The 21717-nt window shown below is 48.6% G+C and overlaps 1 protein-coding gene and 3 pseudogenes across 1 annotated transcript; 1 reads left to right on the plus strand and 3 right to left on the minus strand.

Moving 5' to 3' along the window:
• The first annotated feature begins 6197 nt into the window (after positions 1-6197).
• On the plus strand, positions 6198-7426 carry LOC119869182 (annotated as a pseudogene).
• A 4209-nt stretch (positions 7427-11635) lies between these two features.
• On the minus strand, positions 11636-12693 carry LOC119869183 (annotated as a pseudogene).
• Positions 12694-13220: 527 nt separating this feature from the next.
• LOC119869256 lies at positions 13221-17058 on the minus strand (annotated as a pseudogene).
• A 129-nt stretch (positions 17059-17187) lies between these two features.
• Positions 17188-21241, minus strand: LOC119878700 (ubiquitin carboxyl-terminal hydrolase 17-like protein 6). The gene is made up of 2 exons (XM_038589288.1): positions 19635-21241; positions 17188-17199 (listed from the first exon to the last, which is right to left on the minus strand). The coding sequence occupies exons 1-2, from the start codon at positions 21156-21158 to the stop codon at positions 17188-17190; spliced, it is 1536 nt and encodes a 511-aa protein (XP_038445216.1). The 5' UTR covers positions 21159-21241.
• Between the last annotated feature and the right edge of the window lie 476 nt (positions 21242-21717).

Genomic DNA, 21717 nt, shown 5'->3' on the forward strand with positions numbered 1-21717 from the left:
CAGCTTGGAGGGGCTCGGGCGGAGGAAGAGGCTCCGTGGAGGGGGCTGCGGAACGGAAGCAGCTTGGAGGGGCTCAGGCGGAGGAAGACGCTCCGCGGAGGGGGCTGCGAAACGGAAACAGCTTGGAGGGGCTCGGGCGGAGGAAGAGGCTCCAGGGAGGCGGCTGCAGGGCGGGAGCAGCTCAGAGGGGCTGGGGGCGGCTCCGCGGAGGGAACTGCGAGGCAGGAGCAGCTCGGAGGGGCTCGGGCAGAGGAAGAGGCTCCGGGGAGGGGGCTACGGGGCGGGAGCAGCTTAGAGGGGCTCCGGCGGAGGAAGAGGCTCTGCGGAGGGGGCTGCGGGGCGGGAGCAGCTAGGGGGGGCTCGGGCGGTGGTTCCGAGGAGGGGGCTGCGCAGCGGTGCAACTTGGAGGGGCTCGGGCAGAGGAAGAGGCTCCGGGGAGGGGGCTGCGGGGCGGGAGCAGCTCTGAGGGGCTGGGGGCGGCTCAGCGGAGGGGGCTGCAGGGCGGGAGCAGCTCGGCATCTTGAGCAGAGGAAGAAGCTCCACGGAGGGGGCTGCGGAGCGGGAGCAGCTGGGGGGGCTCCGGCGGCGGCCTCGCGGAGGGGGCTGCGCGGCGGGAGCAGCTTGGAGGGGCTCGGGCGGAGGAAGAGGCTCCGGAGAGGGGGCTGCGGGGCGGGAGCAGCTCGGCGGGGGCTCGGGTGGTGGCTCCGCGGAGGGGGCTGCATGGAGGGAGCAGCTTGGAGGGGCTAGGGCAGAGGAAGAGGCTCCGCGGAGGGGTCTGCGGGGCGGGAGCGCAAATCCAACAGCGCAGGCCCCACAGCACAGGGCGCCAGGACACAGCCCAGGATCTGGCCTCCCCCGGGACAGGCAGAGGCCCGGAGGGCCCAGGACAGCGAGGACGCTCCTGCCCCAGGCTGAGCAGATCAGCGGCCCCGCCCTGGAGCCTCAAGGCCCTGCAGACCAAGAGCTTTGTAGTTACTGCAGGAGCTGACTCCAGGGCTCCAGACCTGCTTCCGCCACTGCGGTTGTTACTCCAGGGGCCTCACGGGGTAAACAACCCCCACTGAGCCCTGCACCAGGCAGGGGGCAGAGCAGCTCCCCCAAGTGCTAACACCTGAGAATCAGCACAACAGGCCCCTCCCCCAGAAGACCAGCTAGACGGACAACTTCCAGGGGAATTCAAGGGACTTAAAGTATACAGAATCAGAAGATACTACCCCGTGGTTTTGTTTTGCTTTGTTTTGTTTTCTTTTGTTTTGCTTTTTTTAAATTTTTTTTATTTATTTATGATAGTCACAGAGAGAGAGAGGCAGAGACACAGGCAGAGGGAGAAGCATGCTCCATGCACCGGGAGCCCGATGTGGGATTCGATCCCGGGTCTCCAGGATCGGGCCCTGGGCCAAAGGCAGGCGCCAAACTGCTGTGCCACCCAGGGATCCCTTGTTTTGCTTTTTGATTTCTGTTTGCTTCCCCCACCTTTTTTTCCCTTTATTCCTTTTTCTTTCTTTTTTTTCTTTTTTCTTTCCTTCTTTCTCTCCTCTCTTTTTCTCCTTTTCCCAATACAACTTGTTTTTGGCCACTCTGCACTGAGCAAAATGACTAGAAGGAAAAACTCACCTCGAAAGAATCAGAAACAGTCCTCTCTCCCACAGAGTTACAAAATCTGGATTACAATTCAATGTCAGAAAGCCAGTTGTCAGAGAGCTGGAGAAAAGACAGCAAATAGATCCTACACCCAGCAGAAGAAGAGGGTTAAAAACGATTTGAGCAGAACTCAATGAAATAGAGACCAGAAAAACTGTGCGACTGATCAACAAAATCAGGAGTTGGTTCTTTGAAAGAATTAGTAAGATAAACCATTAGCCAGCCTTATTAAAAAGAAGAGAGAAAAGCCTCAAATTAATAAAATCATGAATGACAAAGGGGAGATCACTACCAACACCAAGGAAATACAAACGATTTTAAAAACTTATTATGGGCAGCCATATGCCAATAAATTAGGCAATCTAGAAGAAATGGACAGATTTCTGGAAAACCACGATTAACCAAACCTGGAACAGGAAGAAATAGAAAGCCTGAAGAGGCCGATAACCAGGGAGGAAATTGAAGCAGTCATCAAAACCCTCCAAAGACACAAAAGTCCAGGGCCAGATGGCTTCCCTGAGGAATTCTATCAAACGCTTAACGAAGACACCGTACCTATTCTACTACAGCTGTTTAAAAGACAGAAAGAGATGGAGTACTTCCAAACTTCTTCTATGAGGCCAGCATCACCTTAATTCCAAAACCCAACAAAGACCCCACTCAGAAGGAGAATTAGAGACCAATATCCCTGATGAACATGGATGCAAAAATTCTCAACAGGATACTAGCCAATAGAGGCCAACAATATATTAAGAAGATGATTCAAAATGACCAAGTGGGATTTATACCCGGGATGCAATGCTGGTTCAACACACGTAAAACAATCAATGTGACTGACCATATCAGCAAGAGAAAAAACAAGAACCATCTGACCCTCTCAATAGAGGCAGAGAAAGCATTTGACAAAATAGAGCATCCGTTCCTGATCAAAACTCTTCAGAGTGTAGGGAGAGAGGGAATATTCTTCAGCATCTTAAAAGCCATCTACGAGAAGCCCACAGCAACTTTCTCAATGGGGAAGCACTGGGAGCCTTTCCCCTAAGATCAGGAACAGGACAGGGATGTCCACTCTCACCACTGCTATTCAACATAGCACTAGAAGTCCTAGCCTCAGCCATCAGGCAACAAAAAGGAATAAAAGGCATTCAAATTGGCAAAGAAAAATTCAAACTCTCCCTCTTCGCAGATGACATGATACTTTACATAGAAAACCCAAAAGAGTCCACCCCAAGATTGCTAGAACTCATACAGCAATTTGGCAGTGTGGCAGGATACAAAATCAATGCCCAGAAGTCAGTGGCATTTCTGTACACTAACAACGAGACTGAAGAAACAGAAATTAAGGAGTCAATCCCATTTACAATTGCACCCAAAAGCATAAGATACCTAGGAATCAACCTAACCAAAGAGGTAAAGGATCTATACCCTAAAAACTACAGAACACTTCTGAAAGAAATGGAGGAAGACACAAAGAGATGGAAAAATATTCCATGCTCATGGATTGGAAGAATTAATGTTGTGAAAATGCCAATGCTACCCAGGGCAATTTACACATTCAATGCAATCCCTATCAAAATACCATGGACTTTCTTCAGAGAGTTGATACAAATCATCTTAAGATATGTGTGGAATCAGAAAACACCTCGAATAGCCAGGGGAATATTGAAAAAGAAAACCAGAGCTGGGGGCATCACAATGCCAGATTTCAGGTTGTACTACAAAGCTGTGGTCATCAAGACAGTGTGGTCCTGACACAAAAACAGACACATAGATCAATGGAACAGAATAGAGAATCCAGAAGTGGACCCTCAACTTTATGGTCAACTAACATTCTACAAAGCAGGAAAGACTACCCACTGGAAAAAAAAGACAGTCTCTTCAATAAATGGTGCTGGGAACACTGGACATCCACATGCAGAAGAATGAAACTGGATCATTCTCTTACATCATACACAAAGATAAACTCAAAATGATGTAAGATCTAAATGTGAGACAAGATTCCATCAAAATCCTAGAGGAGAACACAGGCAACACCCTTTTTGAACTCGGCCACAGTAACTTCTTGCAAGATACATCCATGAAGGCAAGAGAAACAAAAGGAGAAATGAACTATTGGGACTTCATCAAGATAAGAAGCTTCTGCACAGCAAAACTGAAAGACAACCTACAGAACGGGAGAAGATATTTGCAAATGACACACCAGATAAAGGGTTAGAAACCAAGATCTATAAAGACCTTATTAAACTCAAAAGCAAAGAAACAACCAATCCAATCATGAATTGAGCAAAAGACATGAACAGAAATCTCACAGAGGGAGACATAGACATGGCCACCAAGCACATAAGAAAATGCTCCACATCACTGGCCATCAGGTAAATACAAATCAAAACCACCATGAGATCCCACCTCACACCAGTGAGAATGGAGAACATTAACAAGGCAGGAAACAACAATTTTTTGTCTGCTTTTTATTTTAAAAATGACCATGATTCTTTGGGAGGTGATACAAGATTGCTTTCCAGTCAGATCATAATTTCCACAATTTCTGTAATAACTATAAATTTGAAAGTTTCTCACTCTCCCCACCCCAATTCACTTTTGGCACCTGTGTGTGAAATGTCACTTCCAAAAAAAGGGGGAAAATATGCTGAATACTGGGTTTTCATCACACAGTACTCCTTTCGTGAGGAAAAATGTTCTGGTTGCTAAATTGAGAATATTGATACAAGAATGCTTAACAATATCTCATCAGTAAAAGCCTTTTTCTAACCAACTCTATGGCTGTCTCAGAAAAAAATTACATAGAAATAGCAGCCAATTCCTAGAGGTAAAAAGGCAATGGCTTATCTTCTCCTTTTCCACTTCTCCTAATTTTACATTTAGAATTAGAGCAAATCTATGAGAGGTAGCAGAAGGTCTGGCACAGGCTCTGGCTTCATGATTTGAAAATACAATTTCAACTCATCACATTCTTCAGAAGAACTCATTATACTTAAAAGAAACACACAAAGAGGCTCTCTTCACCTCTGCATGCAGAGGTTGACCAGAAGGACATACATTGGTTACCAACAGAGAAGGATGAGCCTACGATCTGGCAATTAGGAGATGGTGTATCCAAAGATATAGTCTTGACCTGGTTAGAAAACTGTGTCATTTGTAAAGTATATTACTCTTGAGTCTTCACTTACTTGCTAAAAAGAAGCTTCTACACAAAAATCAGGATGCTACAGGAGAGAAATAGCTAACACAGGCTATAGTTGGCTAATATTTAAATACAAAGAATTCAACTTTCATTTTTCATATGTGTGAAGGGTTTGTGAGCTTGTTACTGACCTATTTGGCCCAATTCATATTTATTTTTATTTTATCCACCTGTGCTTCAGATCCATGGGGTATTGCCAAAAAACTTATCCCAAAAATCTCTCAGTTTTTATTAGAGCTTAATGGATTTATTTGAATACTTCTGTTAAGCTGATAAGAGTTAGGGAGAGTCTTATCCTACTCCCTTCCCCAAACCTAATTAGACATTTTTATTTCAAAACAAAAGATGGTGATATTATAAAACTAGGGAGGGAAATAAGATGCTATGACAGTACACTTCTTTTTAGTTAACACTTATTTCTTACCTATAGCACTACGTATGTGATAAAACTTTTGGGAAGGAGAAGGGAAGAAGGAAATTCCAAAGCCTCCCAACAAAGTAGCCATTCCAATGCATGGACAAGGGCTTATTTCTCCTGCCAGCCACTGATTCACAAATATTTTCCCCTTTTAAAGAAGTATGTGTGAATGAGGTTGGGGAGAGCAAGGAACACATCAAGGCGTCAACTATACTCTTCTCTTAATGAGCCCGCCCTATGTCCTTAGTGGCGACTGACTTCATCCGCCATCTTGGCTTTCACGGTAAGCAACATCTTTCTTTAAAACTTTTCTTGTTCTTGCTGCTTTTCTTGCCGTTCTTGTCTTTGTTCTCGGACATGTTTTTGGCTCTGATTTCTCTCATTAGGTCAAAGAATACCTTGTCCACATTGGCTCGCGTTTTAGCTGATGTCTCCACGTACTGCACACCCCACTCCTCTGCTTTAGTCCTTGCCTCTTCGATGGGCACCTGCCTCCGCTCCTCTAGGTCGGACTTGTTTCCCATGACAAGCAATGGACTTGCCTTTTTTTTTTCTGGACCACATATCCATAATGGACATACAGTGCCCAAGGCCCTCAGATGCAAGAAAATATCGTCCTTGTCTATGCTATACACCAACCAAGTAACAACTGCTGCCACATCCTGGGCTCTCCTGGAAAGAGAGGTTCCTATAGACACTGGCGTGTGACCGTCCACATCCAGCTGTCCATTGAGCCTTGGGAGGCATAGCTACTGAGGTCTCCTCAATGCAGGAGAGAGTCGAACTTGAGGCCGCGGGCTTATCCCACCTGCAGGGGAGGTCTCCCCTGTTCTTCCTCAGTCCCTTGCTGGATGCCACCATACCAGAGAAGGTCAGCCCTCCCCAGTCCCCTTGGCTATGTAGGGAGCCCCCATGACATCAACTGAGTGAACTGCAATGGAGTTTGTCTACTTTATGGATGGTATGAGCACCATGCTACAGGGGGGGAGCTCATGTGGAATATTTATGTCCCTAATAAAGGACACAACCCACCCAACAGTCAGCAGTAGAAGCCAAGCTTTAGGCTGCCATTTAGCTCTGGATGCCCTGGTCAGCAAATGGTTCCATCAGCACCTCTTACAAACTCTTGGGCCACTGTCTAAGAGTTGTTCCTTTTAGGGTAAGGAACTCAGGGCACTCTTGCCTCAGAGATACCCCAAATATAAATCAAAATCACAGATGTCCCCACATGCAGTAAGGCCACAATGCAAGGCCTCCCTGGGACACCACTTGTCCTCCTTGGTGTTCCAACATTACAGATCGTGGCCAGACGCTCATTTTGCTTCTCAGGATACATAATGCTGGCCCTACAGGAGGGACTCAATAAGTAAAATCCCACCTCCCCTGGAGACCACAAGCAGCCAGTGGAACTGAGAGGCACACACTGGTCTCCTCAAACAACTCCTATTTAAGCTTCAAGGTGTCAAACGGGCCTCCAGTGGAGGCCATCAGGGGCCTTGACAACACAGAGTTTCAAGACAAAAGGATGCACGTGCAGTTATCCACAAGCCGACTTCGGACTGCCCCTGGGATGGGAGACCAGAGTGGCTGCTATCGGCGTGGGAAAGAGGGGCACTGGTCCAAAGAGTGTCCAGTAGATCGCACAGGTCGTGTGGCAGACTTTACTGAGCAGCATAACGGACAGTATGGAGCAGTGCGCACGCCGTACACCCTGGGCTGCGGGGAACCCACGTGTTACAACGATGCATATGGAGCATCGACTCTTAGAAGCGCTACCGGGTCCGCTCTTATGAGGCAGTGGCGGCGGCAGCAGCAGCCTCTGCGTACAACTGCGCGGAGCAGTCCATGTCCCATCTGCCTCACGACCAGAGCACAGCTGGGACCAGTCACCCCAACCCCACTTCTGTTGATCCCTACGACAGACACCTGTTGCCGAGCTCAGGGGCTGCTGCCACTTCGGCTCTGTGGCTGCTGCCGCTGCCAACACCTCGTCCTACTATGGAAGGGACAGGAGCCCCCTTCGTCGTGCCACAGCTGTGCTCCCCACGGTTATGGGCCAGAGAGTGAGCTGCCGCAGGCCTCAGCAGCTGCACGGATTCTCTGTATGGCATGGCCCAGTGTGAGCGGGAGCACATGTGGACCGAGCACGGTGCTCAGCCTTTTGAAACTGGAGGTAGGATCATTGCGGACTGAACCCTGGGCTGCGGTCATATATGAGAACCTGCTCCGCGCGTCCCCTTGCCACGATGTTTCCATTGCTTCGTGTTTGAGTAAACAAAGGAGTTTGTGACCAACTGTGTTTTCTTTCTTAATTTAATTCTTATAAGTTGACTTTTCTTTCCTCTTGATACTAGTCCCTGTAGCCTTTCACTCCGTTCCTTATATTCTCAGCCTCTGAGCAGCCCTAGGTAAGGATTATGCTGGCATCCCCTTTTTCCTGTACCGTGGATCCCCCTCTTATCTTGCTTTCCTTAGGAATTGAGCCCTTCTCCCTGTCTACCTGCAACATCTCCTTTCCCTTTAAAATGACCATGTAGTGGCACGAGACCTTTTACTCTTCTGTTAGCTCTGGGCCCTAACGTTGAGGCTAATCTTCTGAAACTGCTAGGACCATTGGGGTTTTGGGGGTGGAGGTTGTTGTTTTGTTTGTTTTGCTTTATGTCTGACCTGTGATCGTGGTACAGCATTAGCTGAAATTTAGCCTCGTTTTATTTCACTCCTCCCACTTTTTAAAAAATATTTTGACAAATAAACGTTTCTAACACTTAAAAAAAAGTGAGAGAAAGAGGGAGAGTACGAGCAGGGGGAAAGGCAGAAGGAGAGACAAAGCGTTCCAAGCAGCCTTCTTGCCGAACATGCAAAGCTTGGCATCTGGCTTTATCCGACAACCAAGAGATCATGACCTGAGCCAAGATCAAGCGGGATGCGTAACCGACTGAGCCACTCAGATTTTATTGATTTATCCATGAAAGACACAGAGAGAGACAGAGACACTGGCAGAGGGAGAAGCAGGCTCCATGCAGGAAGCCCAATGTGGGACTCGATCCGGGTCTCAAGGATCACGCCCTGGGCCGAAGGCAGGTGCTCAACCACTGAGCTACCCAGGAGAGGAAAAAAGGGGTTTCTGAGGCAGAGCAGCATAAAGAGACACAAGGAGACATGAAATTATATGGCTTGCTCACACAACGCTGGTAGTGAAGTATGGCTGAAACCTCAAAGGCTGCAGATGGAGTGCTAATATGTTTTCAATGACGCATTTACAAGTTTTGACTTATTCTATAGTCAAAGAGTGAGTTATGAGCAGACGACATGATTCTTTCTGTATTTGTATTCAAATTAAAAGGGAATGGAAGAAAAAAATAGGGAGATTACTGTCTCTCTAATTTATTTGTTACTCCTTGCTGTTTCTTAAACTTCAGAATAGAATTACTACCATCATTTTTTTTACAGTTTTTTTAATGTCTTTTATTTTTAATTCTTTTAAGTAATCTCTCTGCCCAACATAGGGCTTGAATTCATGACCCTGAGATAGATAGAGTTGCATGCCCTACCAACTGAGCCAGCCAGGAGCTCCATTATTCATTGATCATCTTCATAACTACAACTTTTTATATTCTTTGTTTTCCTCATCATCACTTAGCTGCTTTGTTTTCTTTGCAGCCTGTTCCACTAAGGAGCAGTTGGTGGCCTCTCTTATTCTTTAACTTGAACAAACAGAAGGAGTAGCAATGTAAAAGGGTCCAGGGCCAACTTGACTTCAAATTCTTCCTCATTTCCAATGTGTCTTACAAGACCTCTCTTTTTGTTTCATTCTCTAGGATTAGAAGAAAGCCTTTGTTGTAATTTTAGTTAGCCTTATTAATGACACCTTTCCTTTATTTCAAATATTTGAGAATGTTTATATTATATGTAGGGATGAAGTTGAAGCCCACTGTTTGGGAGCCAAGACTGTATAGGAAAGACAGTATATAATACTTTGTGATATGAATGATTTATCTATCTCAGATTTCAGGTTACTGTTAACACTATTCTAAAAAGACAGTATCCATATATAGAAACATTTCTTATTGATAATGTTTTATGTAACTAAGTATTATGAAGATGAGTCCTTTTTGGTTTGATCTTTTTCCCAAATTAGGAATGAGTATTAAGATTTAGCATCAAGTTTATGATATATTTGAATTTTTGCTCCATGCATGCAACTTAATTTTTGTAAGTTAATACTGAGTTTTATAATATTAAAAACGGGTGTCAGCCTCACATGCCCAGCTGGTGACAATGTGGGAAGCTAGTAGGGATGGGTCAGCTTAGAGCAAGTTAAGTACTGCATGAATGTATTCCAATTCAAAAGAAGAAAAACCATTCTGTCTGCCAAACAAAATATATTCTGAAGGCTGGCTGTTTTGTAATACTTGATCTGAAATTTTTGGGGTCTGAAATTTATAAAAGAATTAAATTATAAAATGCTAAATGGCTTGCCTTTATTATGAAGTAATCAGTTACTTTATTTTTTTATTTATTTATGATAGTCACACAGAGAGAGAGAGACAGAGAGAGAGAGAGGCAGAGACCTAGGCAGAGGGAGAAGCAGGCTCCATGCACCGGGAGCCTGATGTGGGATTCGATCCCGGGTCTCCAGGATCGCGCCCTGGGCCAAAGGCAGGTGCCAAACCGCTGCACAACCCAGGGATCCCAATCTGTTACTTTAAAATCAAAAGAGAAGAAGAACTGGGGGTGGTGGAAGGGGAGGAGGGCGGGGGGTGGGAGTGAATGGGTGACGGGCACTGGGGGTTATTCTGTATGTTAGTAAATTGAACGCCAATAAAAAATTAAAAAAAAAGAAATAAAGCAAATATCATGAAACCTAGTTATTACAAATTGCCATCTGTATTTATAATAACATTGGTAGCTATTTTTTTCTAATAAGATGAGTGGAATTTCCTTGATTATAGGTTTATTTTTATTATTTTCTATTTTGAAACGGCCAATATGCTTATGAGTAAGATTTGTGTGGTCAGCTTCTGTTCTTTCATAAACTTCAGATAAAAATCATTTTAGCTGTAACCAAAACCTGAAGTCTTTAAAAAATGGCAGATGTTAATTTAAAAACAGCATATACTAATTTAGTTTGCTGTGTGATTATGGTCTAATGGAAGTTTCATAAGCTTTCTTTTCCCCTAACTCAGAAAAGTATATGTCAGAGTTTTGGAGTATGTCCTTAGCCAAGAATTTTATCCACTTAACATATGTTTACAAACTTATATAAAGCAAAAACGAATGTAGGTAACTATAGTGAGCAAGAAATATAGTTTTGCTCATATTATCTGATGTTTGCCAAAAGAAGAATAAAAGATGTATGAATTAAATCATACAGAGAAAAATACACGTTTGAGGAAATTCAACAAGAAACAGATATCCCTGAAAGAGAACTTGGTAGAGCCCTGCAGTCCCTCGCCTGTGGTAAACCAACACAGCGGGTTCTTACAAAAGAACCCAAGTCCAAGGGAACAGAAAATGGCCACAGATTCACAGTTAATGATCAGTTCACATCCAAAGTACACAGAGTCAAGACTCAAACAGTTGCTGCCAAACAAGGTGAATCTGACCCAGAAAGGAAAGAAACGAGGCAGAAAGTAGATGACGACAGGAAACATGAGATCGAAGCTGCTATCCTGCGGATAACGAAATCCAGAAAGAAGATGCAGCACAGTGTGTTAGTAGCAGAGGTAACTCAGCAGGTGAAGGCTCGATTCTTCCCAAGTACAGTTGTTATTAAGAAACATATAGAAGGACTTATTGAAAGAGAATATTTGGCACGAACACCTGAGGATTGCAAAGTATACACATATGTAGCATAAAATGCGTTCAGAAATTTGATTTATCCTTGGACTGTACTCTTCGCATGGACTGAGAAGTTCTTTTAAATCATTAAATATTAAGACGACCATCTCTTCTATTAAATTACAGCACATGTTCTAGACCATTCAGATCAAGCCTTTACTCCCTTTGAGAGTTTTCAACATCAATTGATTGAGCTTCAGGCTTTACAGAGTTTATCCCTGTAGAGATCAAATTTTTTTTTTCTGGTTCTTCAAAATTTTATTAACAAAACCAGGGAGAGGGGAGGCAACAGTGAGCAAACTGCACAGTCCCACCCAGGCACAGAGAATGGAGAGACAGAGGGACAGACAAGGACAGAAGAAAATCCTGAGACCCTCTGATACCGGCAGCGGGGTAGTCAAATGGTGGGTGGGCACAGGGAGAAACTCAGGGACCACTGGAGAAACAGATGAATGGCAGAGCAGCCAAACGGGGGATTCGGGCGGCTCCCGGGCCTGGAATGCAGAACGTGGGGACTTCGGGGCCAGTGAGGCTCAGCGGTCAGCACTGGAGCGCGGCTCGGGAGTGAGCGGGTCATGCTGGATCGTGAGGTGCAGCGTCAGGGCCAGTGATCCTGCCCGTCAGTCCCAGCCGTGCGAACGGTGCGTTCCTGCTCAAACAGCTCGTCCGGCTTGTACCACGCGTGCACACGCTCCAGGGCCACTCCAGCAGCCGCAACCTCTCCCAGCAGTAATGCGGGTACACTGGCGTTTGGGCAGGAGGCAGAAGTCACCCGCGAGCTAAAGACATCACGCACAAGAGGACACCCACATACCTCATCAGCTGGCACTTCGGGGTCCCGGGAGTGCTCGGGGCACAGCACCTGGAGCCGTTTACAGTATGTCTTGCTCTGAGGGTTGTAGACATCACAGAAGAGTCGTGTAGCTCCCTCAATGTGTGTGGGGTACGTGGACCCAAAGGACGTCTGGCTCTCGTACTTGGCAGCAGCGCTCCATGTGGCGCAAGGCAACACGTGGGTTGATAGGGTGCCCGCAGGAGATGCAGAAGATCTGCAGGTCCGTGTCATCACTGTCACCCTCATTGCTTTTCCAAACAAGGGCCTGTTCTGGGATTGTGGGTGGACATGAAATGGGGACACTTGTCGGCCCATTTCATAGAAGCCTCCAGAGCTCTGCTACTATCGGCGGGTCCACCCCCCAGGCTTCCTTGGCCTCCCACCTTCCCCTCCAGCCTTGCCACACTTTCAGTGTGGGCTGCGGGGGCTGCTTCCGTACCCCTGTGGGGGCAGTGGGGTGAGTGGGGTCACCGTGGATCCACAGCTGTTCTGAGGGATGGATGCCTGGTGTGGGAACGCTTCCCTGATGCCACATCTTCCAACCTCCCCCAGCCCATGAGGCAGCTTGTGGATTCGACTGGCCTTGCCATCTGCTCCGGGCAGGAGGCCAGGCTTGCCTTTGCTCCAGCCCCAAGTGGCCAGGACAGAGGCAGCCTTGGCCGCCCCACTTTGTCGCGGACAGGCCTCTGACCTGTTCACATCCACTCTCTCCGGGGAAGCTGAGGGGAGCCGTATAGAATCCTTGTTCCATTGCATCATTACTGGAGTCTTGGGGCAGCTGCTAAAACCACTCGGTTTTAGTATTCCATGCGGGGAGTGGGGCAGTGTCCCATGGTGGGCTGGCCTGGGACCTTGTGCTGTGCTCCGTTCTGTCACCCAGTCACTGTAGATATTTTCTACCTTCCTGCATAACTCAGGTTCCAGGGTACGTGATCTGTTCTCGGTTCCCTTAATAAACAAAGTCAGTCCTCCAAAAAAAAAAAAAGAAAGAAAGAAATATGATCATCTCCTTTTTTTTCCCCCAACAATACCAGCCTTTGAGTTCTTTATTAAGCACCAGATTTTCACATGTGTCACTATAGGAGGGAGGCTTCAGATTCAACCAGACTCTGGCCCGTAGTCAGGAGAGATGTGGTGTGCTGAGGTATTCCTGTGTCTAGAAACAGGCACATGGCTTCAAGAGCAGCAGAAGTTGACTATGGGCATCATCGTCTTCCTTGAGAGAGTAAAGGTAAGTGTCGTTCAACCCAGGGAACTGAGGCTCCATCCCCAGGGGGAGGGCTTGGAGAGGTGGCCATAATGTCTTCAGGGATGCTGCCCTGAAGCATCCAAAGATGACATCCCATAGGCTTTAGAGAGCAGATCAAGAAGCTGCTTCTTTTCATCTTCTGGGAGGAAACTAAACTTTGCCGCATTGATGTTCAGTCTCTTAAACTCCTCCTCGGCAAAGTCCATGCCCTCTTTGGGCATCTGGTAATCCGTTCCAGGGTGGACTTGAAGATGAGTGGGTCATCCGTGTTGAGGGAGTAGGTAGCCTGGTCATGTTTGAGCCGAACCACTGCATGCTCCGTGTCCGAGTTCCAGGGGCCTGTGAGGTAACGGGACCAGGGGCAGATCTCGAAGTGCATGTTTTCCTGCTGCAGCCTGTCATAAAGGGCCTCGTCCTGCAGCGTGTGGTAGCCATGGCCCAGCCTCTCCGTCTTGAGCGTGTCCACAGCCTCTTTGACCACCTCCGCTGAGCCCACTCCCCTGCATGCACAGTGCGGTGGATGCCTCTCCTCACAGCCTCCTGGTAGCCCTTCACGTGTCCCAGGAAGACACTGCTCCCTTTAATGGTCTCGTCTCCTGCCAGGTCGATGGCCACCACAGTCTGCTGGTACTTCGGACACAGCTCCACCACCTCCAGGGGCCAACTGGGCTGGTGGCGCAGGTGGCACAGGATGGACCTCACTTTCACCTTGAAGTCCCGTTCTCCCTCCTGCAGGCTCTGGCTCACCAGGGCCACCACCTCCCCTAGGATTTGCAAAATCTCTACATTAAAATTGATGTGGCAGTTTTAATACAATGTATACGAAATAGTCTAAAATTTACAATACCGGAAAACATGATTATTTTTTTTTCTCCTAAAGTTGAAAAGCTTGGAATGTATGTCCAACAGTGAGGTAAAACATTTTGTCTCTCAATTTAAAGAACTGTGCAAGGATAACATTCAAACACATTCAATTAGGGCACTTTTCAGTTTTGACAGGAATAATGAATTACTGTAGCCAACAAGGCACAGTTAGAAAATGCCAACATTTCAAGTCAATAAGAACAAGGCAGATAATATCAAGCAAATCTTTTAAAAAACTTTTCTTTTGAAACAATTTCTTTGAGGACAAAGGGCAGTTTGCTTCACGTGACTGTAATTTCTTGTGCCAGGGAGGAGTCTGCCCTAGAGAGCATCGGAAGGCAGCCACTCACTCATTCCTGCACATTGCAAAAGGGCAAAGAAATAAGGTCCGTGGAAGGCGCTACTCCCACGTGGAGGATGGAAGGCACTACTTTAAGTTTTTTCTTGTTTGGGGTTTTTAAAATCACGCCACCAGTGTTTGTTGCTCACACTCTCGTGCACGGCCACAGTGGCCCCTCGGCCTCCTGAGGTGCACAGCCAAGCCGTCTCCCCTCAAGGACGTGTGTCCCGTGTGCCTGGGCCAGTGTGGCTGTGTCCAGGACGCAACAGGGAGGCAGCGCTCCACAGGGTCCTGGGGCCATCCAGGTTGTGCCAGGGTCTCACAATGGGCTGAGTTGGACATAAAAGCAAACCTGTAAAAAGAGCAACAGCGTCAGGAGTCCCTAGAGAGAAGACCCTCAGCCACAGGACCTATCCTCCTGCCGGGCCTCCCATCTGCAGCCAGCACCCCCTCTCATGTAGCGGACCCCCCAACCCCTGTCCCGCCTCCCAGGGTGAGTGGGGAGGCTGGCATGGGTTTTGAAGCAGGAGCTCTGCCAGGAGTCTTGCGACAGGCTAGGCTCACAGAAGATCATTGACCGGACCCTGTTGTCCATCCTGACATGGGCTGGAATCCCAGCAGTCTACACATTGGGACACTCAGAGGCTCTGAGTATCAGTCTCAGGGCACCATAAGATTAGATCCATGCTTGTGTTTGTCCCGAATCTTAATGATGTTTCCACCTGTCTTCAACCTGACACCTGCAATCCCTCCTCCCTGCCCCGCCCTCCCACTGGCTGTGAGAGGATGCATCCTGAGGTCTTCACTATACTGACACTTCACTAGCCAGATAGGATGTCCCCTGTCCTCATCCCATGTGCCACTCCATGAGGACGGCCTCCCATTCATGTGCTTGGCAGGTTCACTGGCATTTGAGTGGATGCACTGACCCCTGCCCCTTCCACCCCCAGGTAAAGTGCAGGGACTGTGGGGCCTTTGGACACAAGGCATCAAGCACCAGATGCCCCATAAAACACTGGGGCACGACCCTTGTTCCCATGGACTTGGGCTCCAGGAGGCTGAAGGAGAATGTGGAGCCGGGGAGTCACCGCGACCAGTGGCACCAGGCTGGACTGTTGGACCAGGCTGAGAGGGAGAAGGCAGAGAGATGAAGGTGAGGAATGGGGCTTGTGACCCGATCGCCAGGCTGACATGACAGACCCCGAGTCCATGTGCATGCACAGTGTGCAGGGCGGCTGCGGGCAGAGCCAGGCTGGGCGAGGCAGGCAGAGGAGCTCCCAGACTAACAGGGTCCACATTTGGGTGATGGAGCTGTCCCTGCTGATTTGGTGTGGGATTTGTGGCTGGACAAGTGTCCCTGCACCAGTGAATGTATGGAGCTTGGCACATGCCAAGGCAGACCTTTTCTGACTCTGCATGAAACAAACTGCCTGGATGACCTGGTGGGTCACTGTAGTCAGGGTGGGGCAGAGGTGGGCAGAGAGTGGCTGAGGAGGGAAAGGACCAGGTTGGCCCAAGCCCTGAGCAGGTGTCTGGCTGGAAGCCAGGGAAGGGAGTTCCTTCTCCTTTCCATGCTTTGATTTCTGGTGCAGGCAGGAAGCCGAGCAGAGGCCCTGCTCCACAGGTTCCCCAGGAGACCCTGGGAGGGGCAGAAGCGCACATGGAAGGAAGACACGGAATCTTGTGACTATGTGAGGGTGAGTGTGTGCTGCTTCCCGGGCTGTGCCCTTGGGCACTCCCTGGGCTCCATGTGCCTCCTGGGGGAGGTGGGACTCCACTTCCTCTCTGACCAGTGGCAGTTGAGCAGCGTGGTCTTTGCACCCTTTTTTTCCTTGGTGCCCATGATGTTGCCTTATGCCTTGTATGTGTGTGAACCGTGGCTGGTTGGCATGTGATGGTCATTGGCGGGCACTCCTGGAGCACATACCACCTCAGAGAACAGGCCTCTGTCCTTCATGACACATTACCCCCCTGCCCATCCCTTCTCAGGAGCTGCCACCATGACTCTCCAGCATCAGGACTCCTATTGCCTCATGAGCATAGTGGATGGAAGAGCTGGTCCAATGGAAGAAGCATCGCTGTGAGGCAGGACTTTCCCTGTCCCCCCACAATGTCTCAAGGGCATCAAAAGCATCCAGTCATACCTTTGTTCCGGACCAGCCCTGCAACTGCATTCCCTACTCCCAGGGTGAGTCAGATCAACAGATCCCATCTTTTTCTTTCCCTGTTCCGGGTGAGGGGGTTGTTACTAAGGTCTTGGCCGTTAGTTGGTTTCTTTCTTTCTTTCCTGAGTGTTCATTTTGCCTTAGTGCTGGGGCCAAACTCATGGAGTCCCAGGTGTTCTCTATTCCCACAGTGTCCACACATGCCGATGCCTGTCTACACCACCAGGAGGCCTTCTATCCCTGAGCCTGCCCTGCTGATGGAACCACGTACTGACAATCCAGTCATGAGTGTCTGGTCCCATTCCACATCTCATCTCAGAAGCCCTCAAGTTAGCTTCAGCCCACCTGGTGGACCTCCTGGTGCCCAGGAAGTGCCGATCACTGACACCCCTCAGCCGGCTCGCCAACCCTGTGTCAGGGCTGACAGCCTGGTTGTGCAGCAGATAGACAAGAGGCCCTGCAGAGTGTCCCTCGAGGGTCCCCAGGCTGGCTCCCAGGGCCATGGGTTGGGACACACCCAGGCACCACCCAAGTATCCTGAGGAGAACACCCGTCCCGCTGTCAGCAACGCATTGGCAGACAATTCCAAATGCCCCCCCCAGGCTCCAGGCAAGAAATGTGCCCACATGCCCCTAGACAGGACCCTGAACCCCCGAAAGAAAGCGTGGTGGAGCCCCAGCCAGCACACCTGCAGAAGCATCCAGGAGGGCATGTGGGGAATTCAGGGAATCTGTGTGCTCCAGGAAGCGGACATGCCCGTGGATGCACAGCCAGGCCCCCGCAGCCCAGGAAGACACCTGCCCTCCAGCCAAGCAAGGGCCCCCAGCCCACACCTGCCACACCTCACCTGGAGACCTGCAGCCATGCACCGAGCCCCCACGGCCGCACTCTGCGCGGGCCCCCACTCAGCCCCTGGAATGGTCTTCACCAGATTGGACAGAAGCTGCTGGAGCTCCCGGTTCCTTGCAGCTCCCTCATTCCTTCCTCCCGAGAAGCCAGGCCCTGCTCAGGGCCCTCCTGCCCCCCACCTGTTGGACGGAGCCTGTGTCTGTGGCCCCTGGAGTGTCCTCCACGGTGACCTACAGGTGTCCTCATCCTCAGAAGACTGCACACCAAATTGTATGTGGGAATTTTTTATTAAGAATAAAAAAACACACAACTTTGTAATAACATTTTAGAGCAAAAACAAACAAAGCAGATGCAATATTTTACATAACAATTTCAGAGAAATAATATCAAGAAGTACAGAAAATGTCTTCTAGGAGAAAACATGGTGTAATTTGCAAAACTCTGGATGGGATCTTTTTCTAAATCAGAAATTCAGACATTTATAAAACAATTTCAGATTAACTTGTTAATTTCTGTTACAACCAAGTTACAAATTGCCAGGATGATTTCCCTACATTTGTTAGAAAATGGATTTCACTAAGACAAACTGACATTCCAGACTGGGAAGCACAATTTGACATTCCTATAGATTTACCTAAAGAAAAACTGCAGCTTCTGTGTAGTGGGGGCAGTGTATGTGTAGGCGCACAAAAGCAGGACACTCAGCACGTGGTGGACTTGACGGTTTCCATCCAGTTCAGCGGGGGAATTGCTGGTTCACCACATCAGTCCAGGTGGGGACATATCCTCATTCCCACAGACACCTCCTCAGTGTCCTCTGCTGTGGAGGACAAGTCCCCGAGTCCATGAGCTGTCTCATTCCCTATGACAGTCTTCAGAGGACGGGGATACCTGCAGATCCTCTTACGGAACTCTTGGCAAGACATGCACACAGGCTCCCTCACTCTTTATGACACAATAAACTGTATTGGCCATAAGAAACACAATTCCCAGACATGAAAGAAACCCTGACACCTTAGATCTCTAATTTGTCTTAGGTACATGAAAATCTCCAAAAAAGCCTGATTTCTTCTGCACAGATCCTATTGTCCCTTACTATCCAGTAAGGGTGGCATGTCCAAGTTTGAATACAGAGTGAAAATAACATTATGATGTGATGTTACAACTGCACATCTACGGTCACACTCAGAGGCGTTTGCTGGTCATGCAATAATTTCCATTCTACAATGAACTTGTCAAACTCTTCTGTAAGAAATGCAATGATAACACAGAACACCTATAACCTGACCTCAAAATGCTTTGGTAGACTCATGAACTTGGCACTGTTTTCCAGAGGTATCAACCCAGGTCCAAATTTGAATTTGAACTGGTCTGAAATCCAGAGTCCACTTCTTCTGGGTCAAGAGATGCCACAGAGAAGACGGTAGCAAAATAGTCATAAAAAGTTATGTTCAGTGGGAGGCTGGGCATTTCCCTTTGGAATAAGAGTCCTTGTTAGTTTGCTTCTCTTCAGTCTTAATGTGGGAGAGAGTGAAGGGAACATAATAAAATCACTGTGGTTCAATCAGGTCTGGATGCAGTTATTGCCCCAAAAATAAGCACTTAATTTCCATCTTACAATTTCCAAGCAATGACCAAGACACATCGCTAGCAAGACCCAATACATACTTATGTTCGGAGAAATATTCTTTCAATATAAATAGAAGAAAAGCATTGGGAAGTGGGGAGCATGACGAAAGGGTCAAACATACTGACTTCAACCCCAGGTCCTCAGCATCATATCCACTCTCAACCCTGATTGCTCACTGCCTCTCACCTGCAAGTGGCCTCCACTCTCCCCAAGGCTGAAGGAGAGGCAGGTTCCTCGATACACCCCATATGAAATCCACACTATCCCAATAAAAGATCATGACAATGAACCAGGTTTAAATATCAGTGTCCTCAAGTTTCAGTTGAAGGCCATATCCCATGAACACACCAGATAGATGGTTCTTCCATACATATAGAACACACACTTCACATAACACAAAATATTTCCAGTATGGGACTGTGTTCGGGTTTGGAGTGAGTGAGTGACGCTGTGTGTGTGGGTGTGTGCGCCCATGTGCACCAAAGTTAGGAGACACATCCCTGGACTGCTTCCCCAGAACTCTGTCCCTTCTTGCTCATCCTCTTGGTAGGTCGGGCTCTCCCTGGCACACGCGGGACTTTGGCCACGTCCCCGGTCCACCTGAGGTGGGAGCATCCCAGCTGCAGTGGTGAGCAGGTCGATGGTCTGCTGAGGATGATTCTTCGGCATCTCAGGTCTGTATTTGGAGTGGTGAAGGATGACTGCGTTCGCAGGAAGAGCAATTTCTCTTCTCCTGACATTGAGTTCAGGCTTAGGGCGGTTGCATTCTTGGAGGCATCTCCACTGGTCTAATGTCATTTGTTGCCTTGAGGTCTCTTCCCCACGCTCCTCCAACTCAGGAAGGTTCACGGAGGGATCCGTTGCCGGCTCTCCTGAGGCCTCACCAACCACTGTGGGGTCTGCCTCGGGAGATGCGAGTCCTCCCTCCTTGACTGACTCCCTCCCAAGGTCTCTCTCCAGATGAGTCTTCTGCATATAAAAGAGGACATAGGCAGGTTGGTGCAGCGCGCAAGTCACATCACAGGCGCTGACCTTAGCATCATCCATTTTATACCACTGGCCATTTCCTGCCTTTACAAAACAGAAGTAATGTCCGCTGTGGCAACTCCTCCCAGCGTGCACCAGCACGGCATAGAGCACATAAACCAAGGGTCCTGCCCTCTGCTCAGACAGGCAGTGTTGCATGTCAAGGCGCTCAGGATATTGCACCTCCTTAGTCATTTTGTTGCCTGTCAAGTCTGAGAATCGTCTCAAGACCAGGATGAGGACCTTCGGGGAAGTGTGCAAAGTCAACACCTTGGACGCAGGCACCTTCTCCAGACACTTACTACAATGGTAGGCATTTTCACCTTCCAGCAGTTCGGGCTTCATCAACTGCTCCAAAGCTTGGCTGACGCTGTGAGCAGCCCCGATGTCCAGGCTGATGTCCAGGTAAGGTTCCAGAGTGCTCGAAATGCCTTGGCAGTGGAGACACTGGATTTGAGACCTCCAGTACCCCCCAAAGAGTTGCTGGATGAGGGTGCTGTCCTGAGGACGCTCAGGGTCTGAGGGCTTGTCCTCAGGCAAGCACGCTTGCTGCATTGCATCCAGAATGAACATGAGATACTCATGGGCATCTTCCTGCTTGTGTCTGTGGAAGGCGGCGAGCAGGAGTGGCAGGGGCCGGAGCACACGTCCAGGATGGCAGAGAACCCGCGTCAGGTGAGCCTGCAGGGTACACAGCATGCAGGATGTCTGCCTCCTACAGGTGGTCCCGTGCTGCTGGGACAGCATGTAGCTGGCGAGGGGCTCTGTGTAGGTCAGACACTGTAGGGTCGCATTCACATAGCAAGTGTTGCCCATGTTCTGAAGTCCGGATCCCACGTGGGAAAAGCTCCTCCAACTCAGAGGCGTCTTGGTGGGAGGCAGCCCTGCTGATGCGGGAGCCAACGGGTCAGTCGGGGAGGAGAGAGTCTTTGATGCAGGGGATGTCGTTTCGGGCACAGAGGGTCCTCCGTGGACTTCAGCACCGCCTCTCCTTGACCAGCATGACTGGGGTTTGGGAGAGGCGCTGAACTGAGGCTCCTCTGAGGGGTGGAGGTGGGCAGCCTCCATGTCTGCAGAAACAGTGTCCACAAGATACATTCAACCAGGAGCTTCGGGTCGCAAAGGGATGCTCCTCTCACTGTGCCAGTTTCCAAATGTCAGATAGTGAACCTCACCTCCACCTTTATGGCTTTTGGGCCCTGGGATAAGGCACAAAGTCCTCTAATCCACTCTAATTGCTTGATTGGATTACAGGATTTGGGTGTGGTCCCTCACTGACGGAGACCATTCAGGTCAGCCCAGCTCCTAATCTTGCCTCCGACAACAGACAGCACCTTCAGATCTTTCTCAAGCTCCCTAACTGCCCTTACCTATTTCTGAACAGACTTTCTTCAGTGTTTCTATGTTCAGTGGAAATCTTAATGGGTGTCCTTTTTCATTTTGAGTAACCTCAAGCGAGCCAAGGAGAGTTAGACATTAGTGATCTAGGACAGGGAAGATCATTCTCCCAAAAGAGCTCAGGTATCACATAGGAACACCTTATTCTCACCAGCCAGAATGTTTGTAGCTGTAACCAATTATTTGGGAATATGGTGTCCATGCTTTGCTTCTACACCTTCATCTCTGTCTACTATGATTCCAATATACAAAGATGATG

The sequence above is a fragment of the Canis lupus genome, unplaced genomic scaffold (genome assembly GCF_011100685.1).
Source record: "Canis lupus familiaris isolate Mischka breed German Shepherd unplaced genomic scaffold, alternate assembly UU_Cfam_GSD_1.0 chrUn_S1838H2035, whole genome shotgun sequence".
Lineage (NCBI taxonomy): Eukaryota > Metazoa > Chordata > Mammalia > Carnivora > Canidae > Canis > Canis lupus.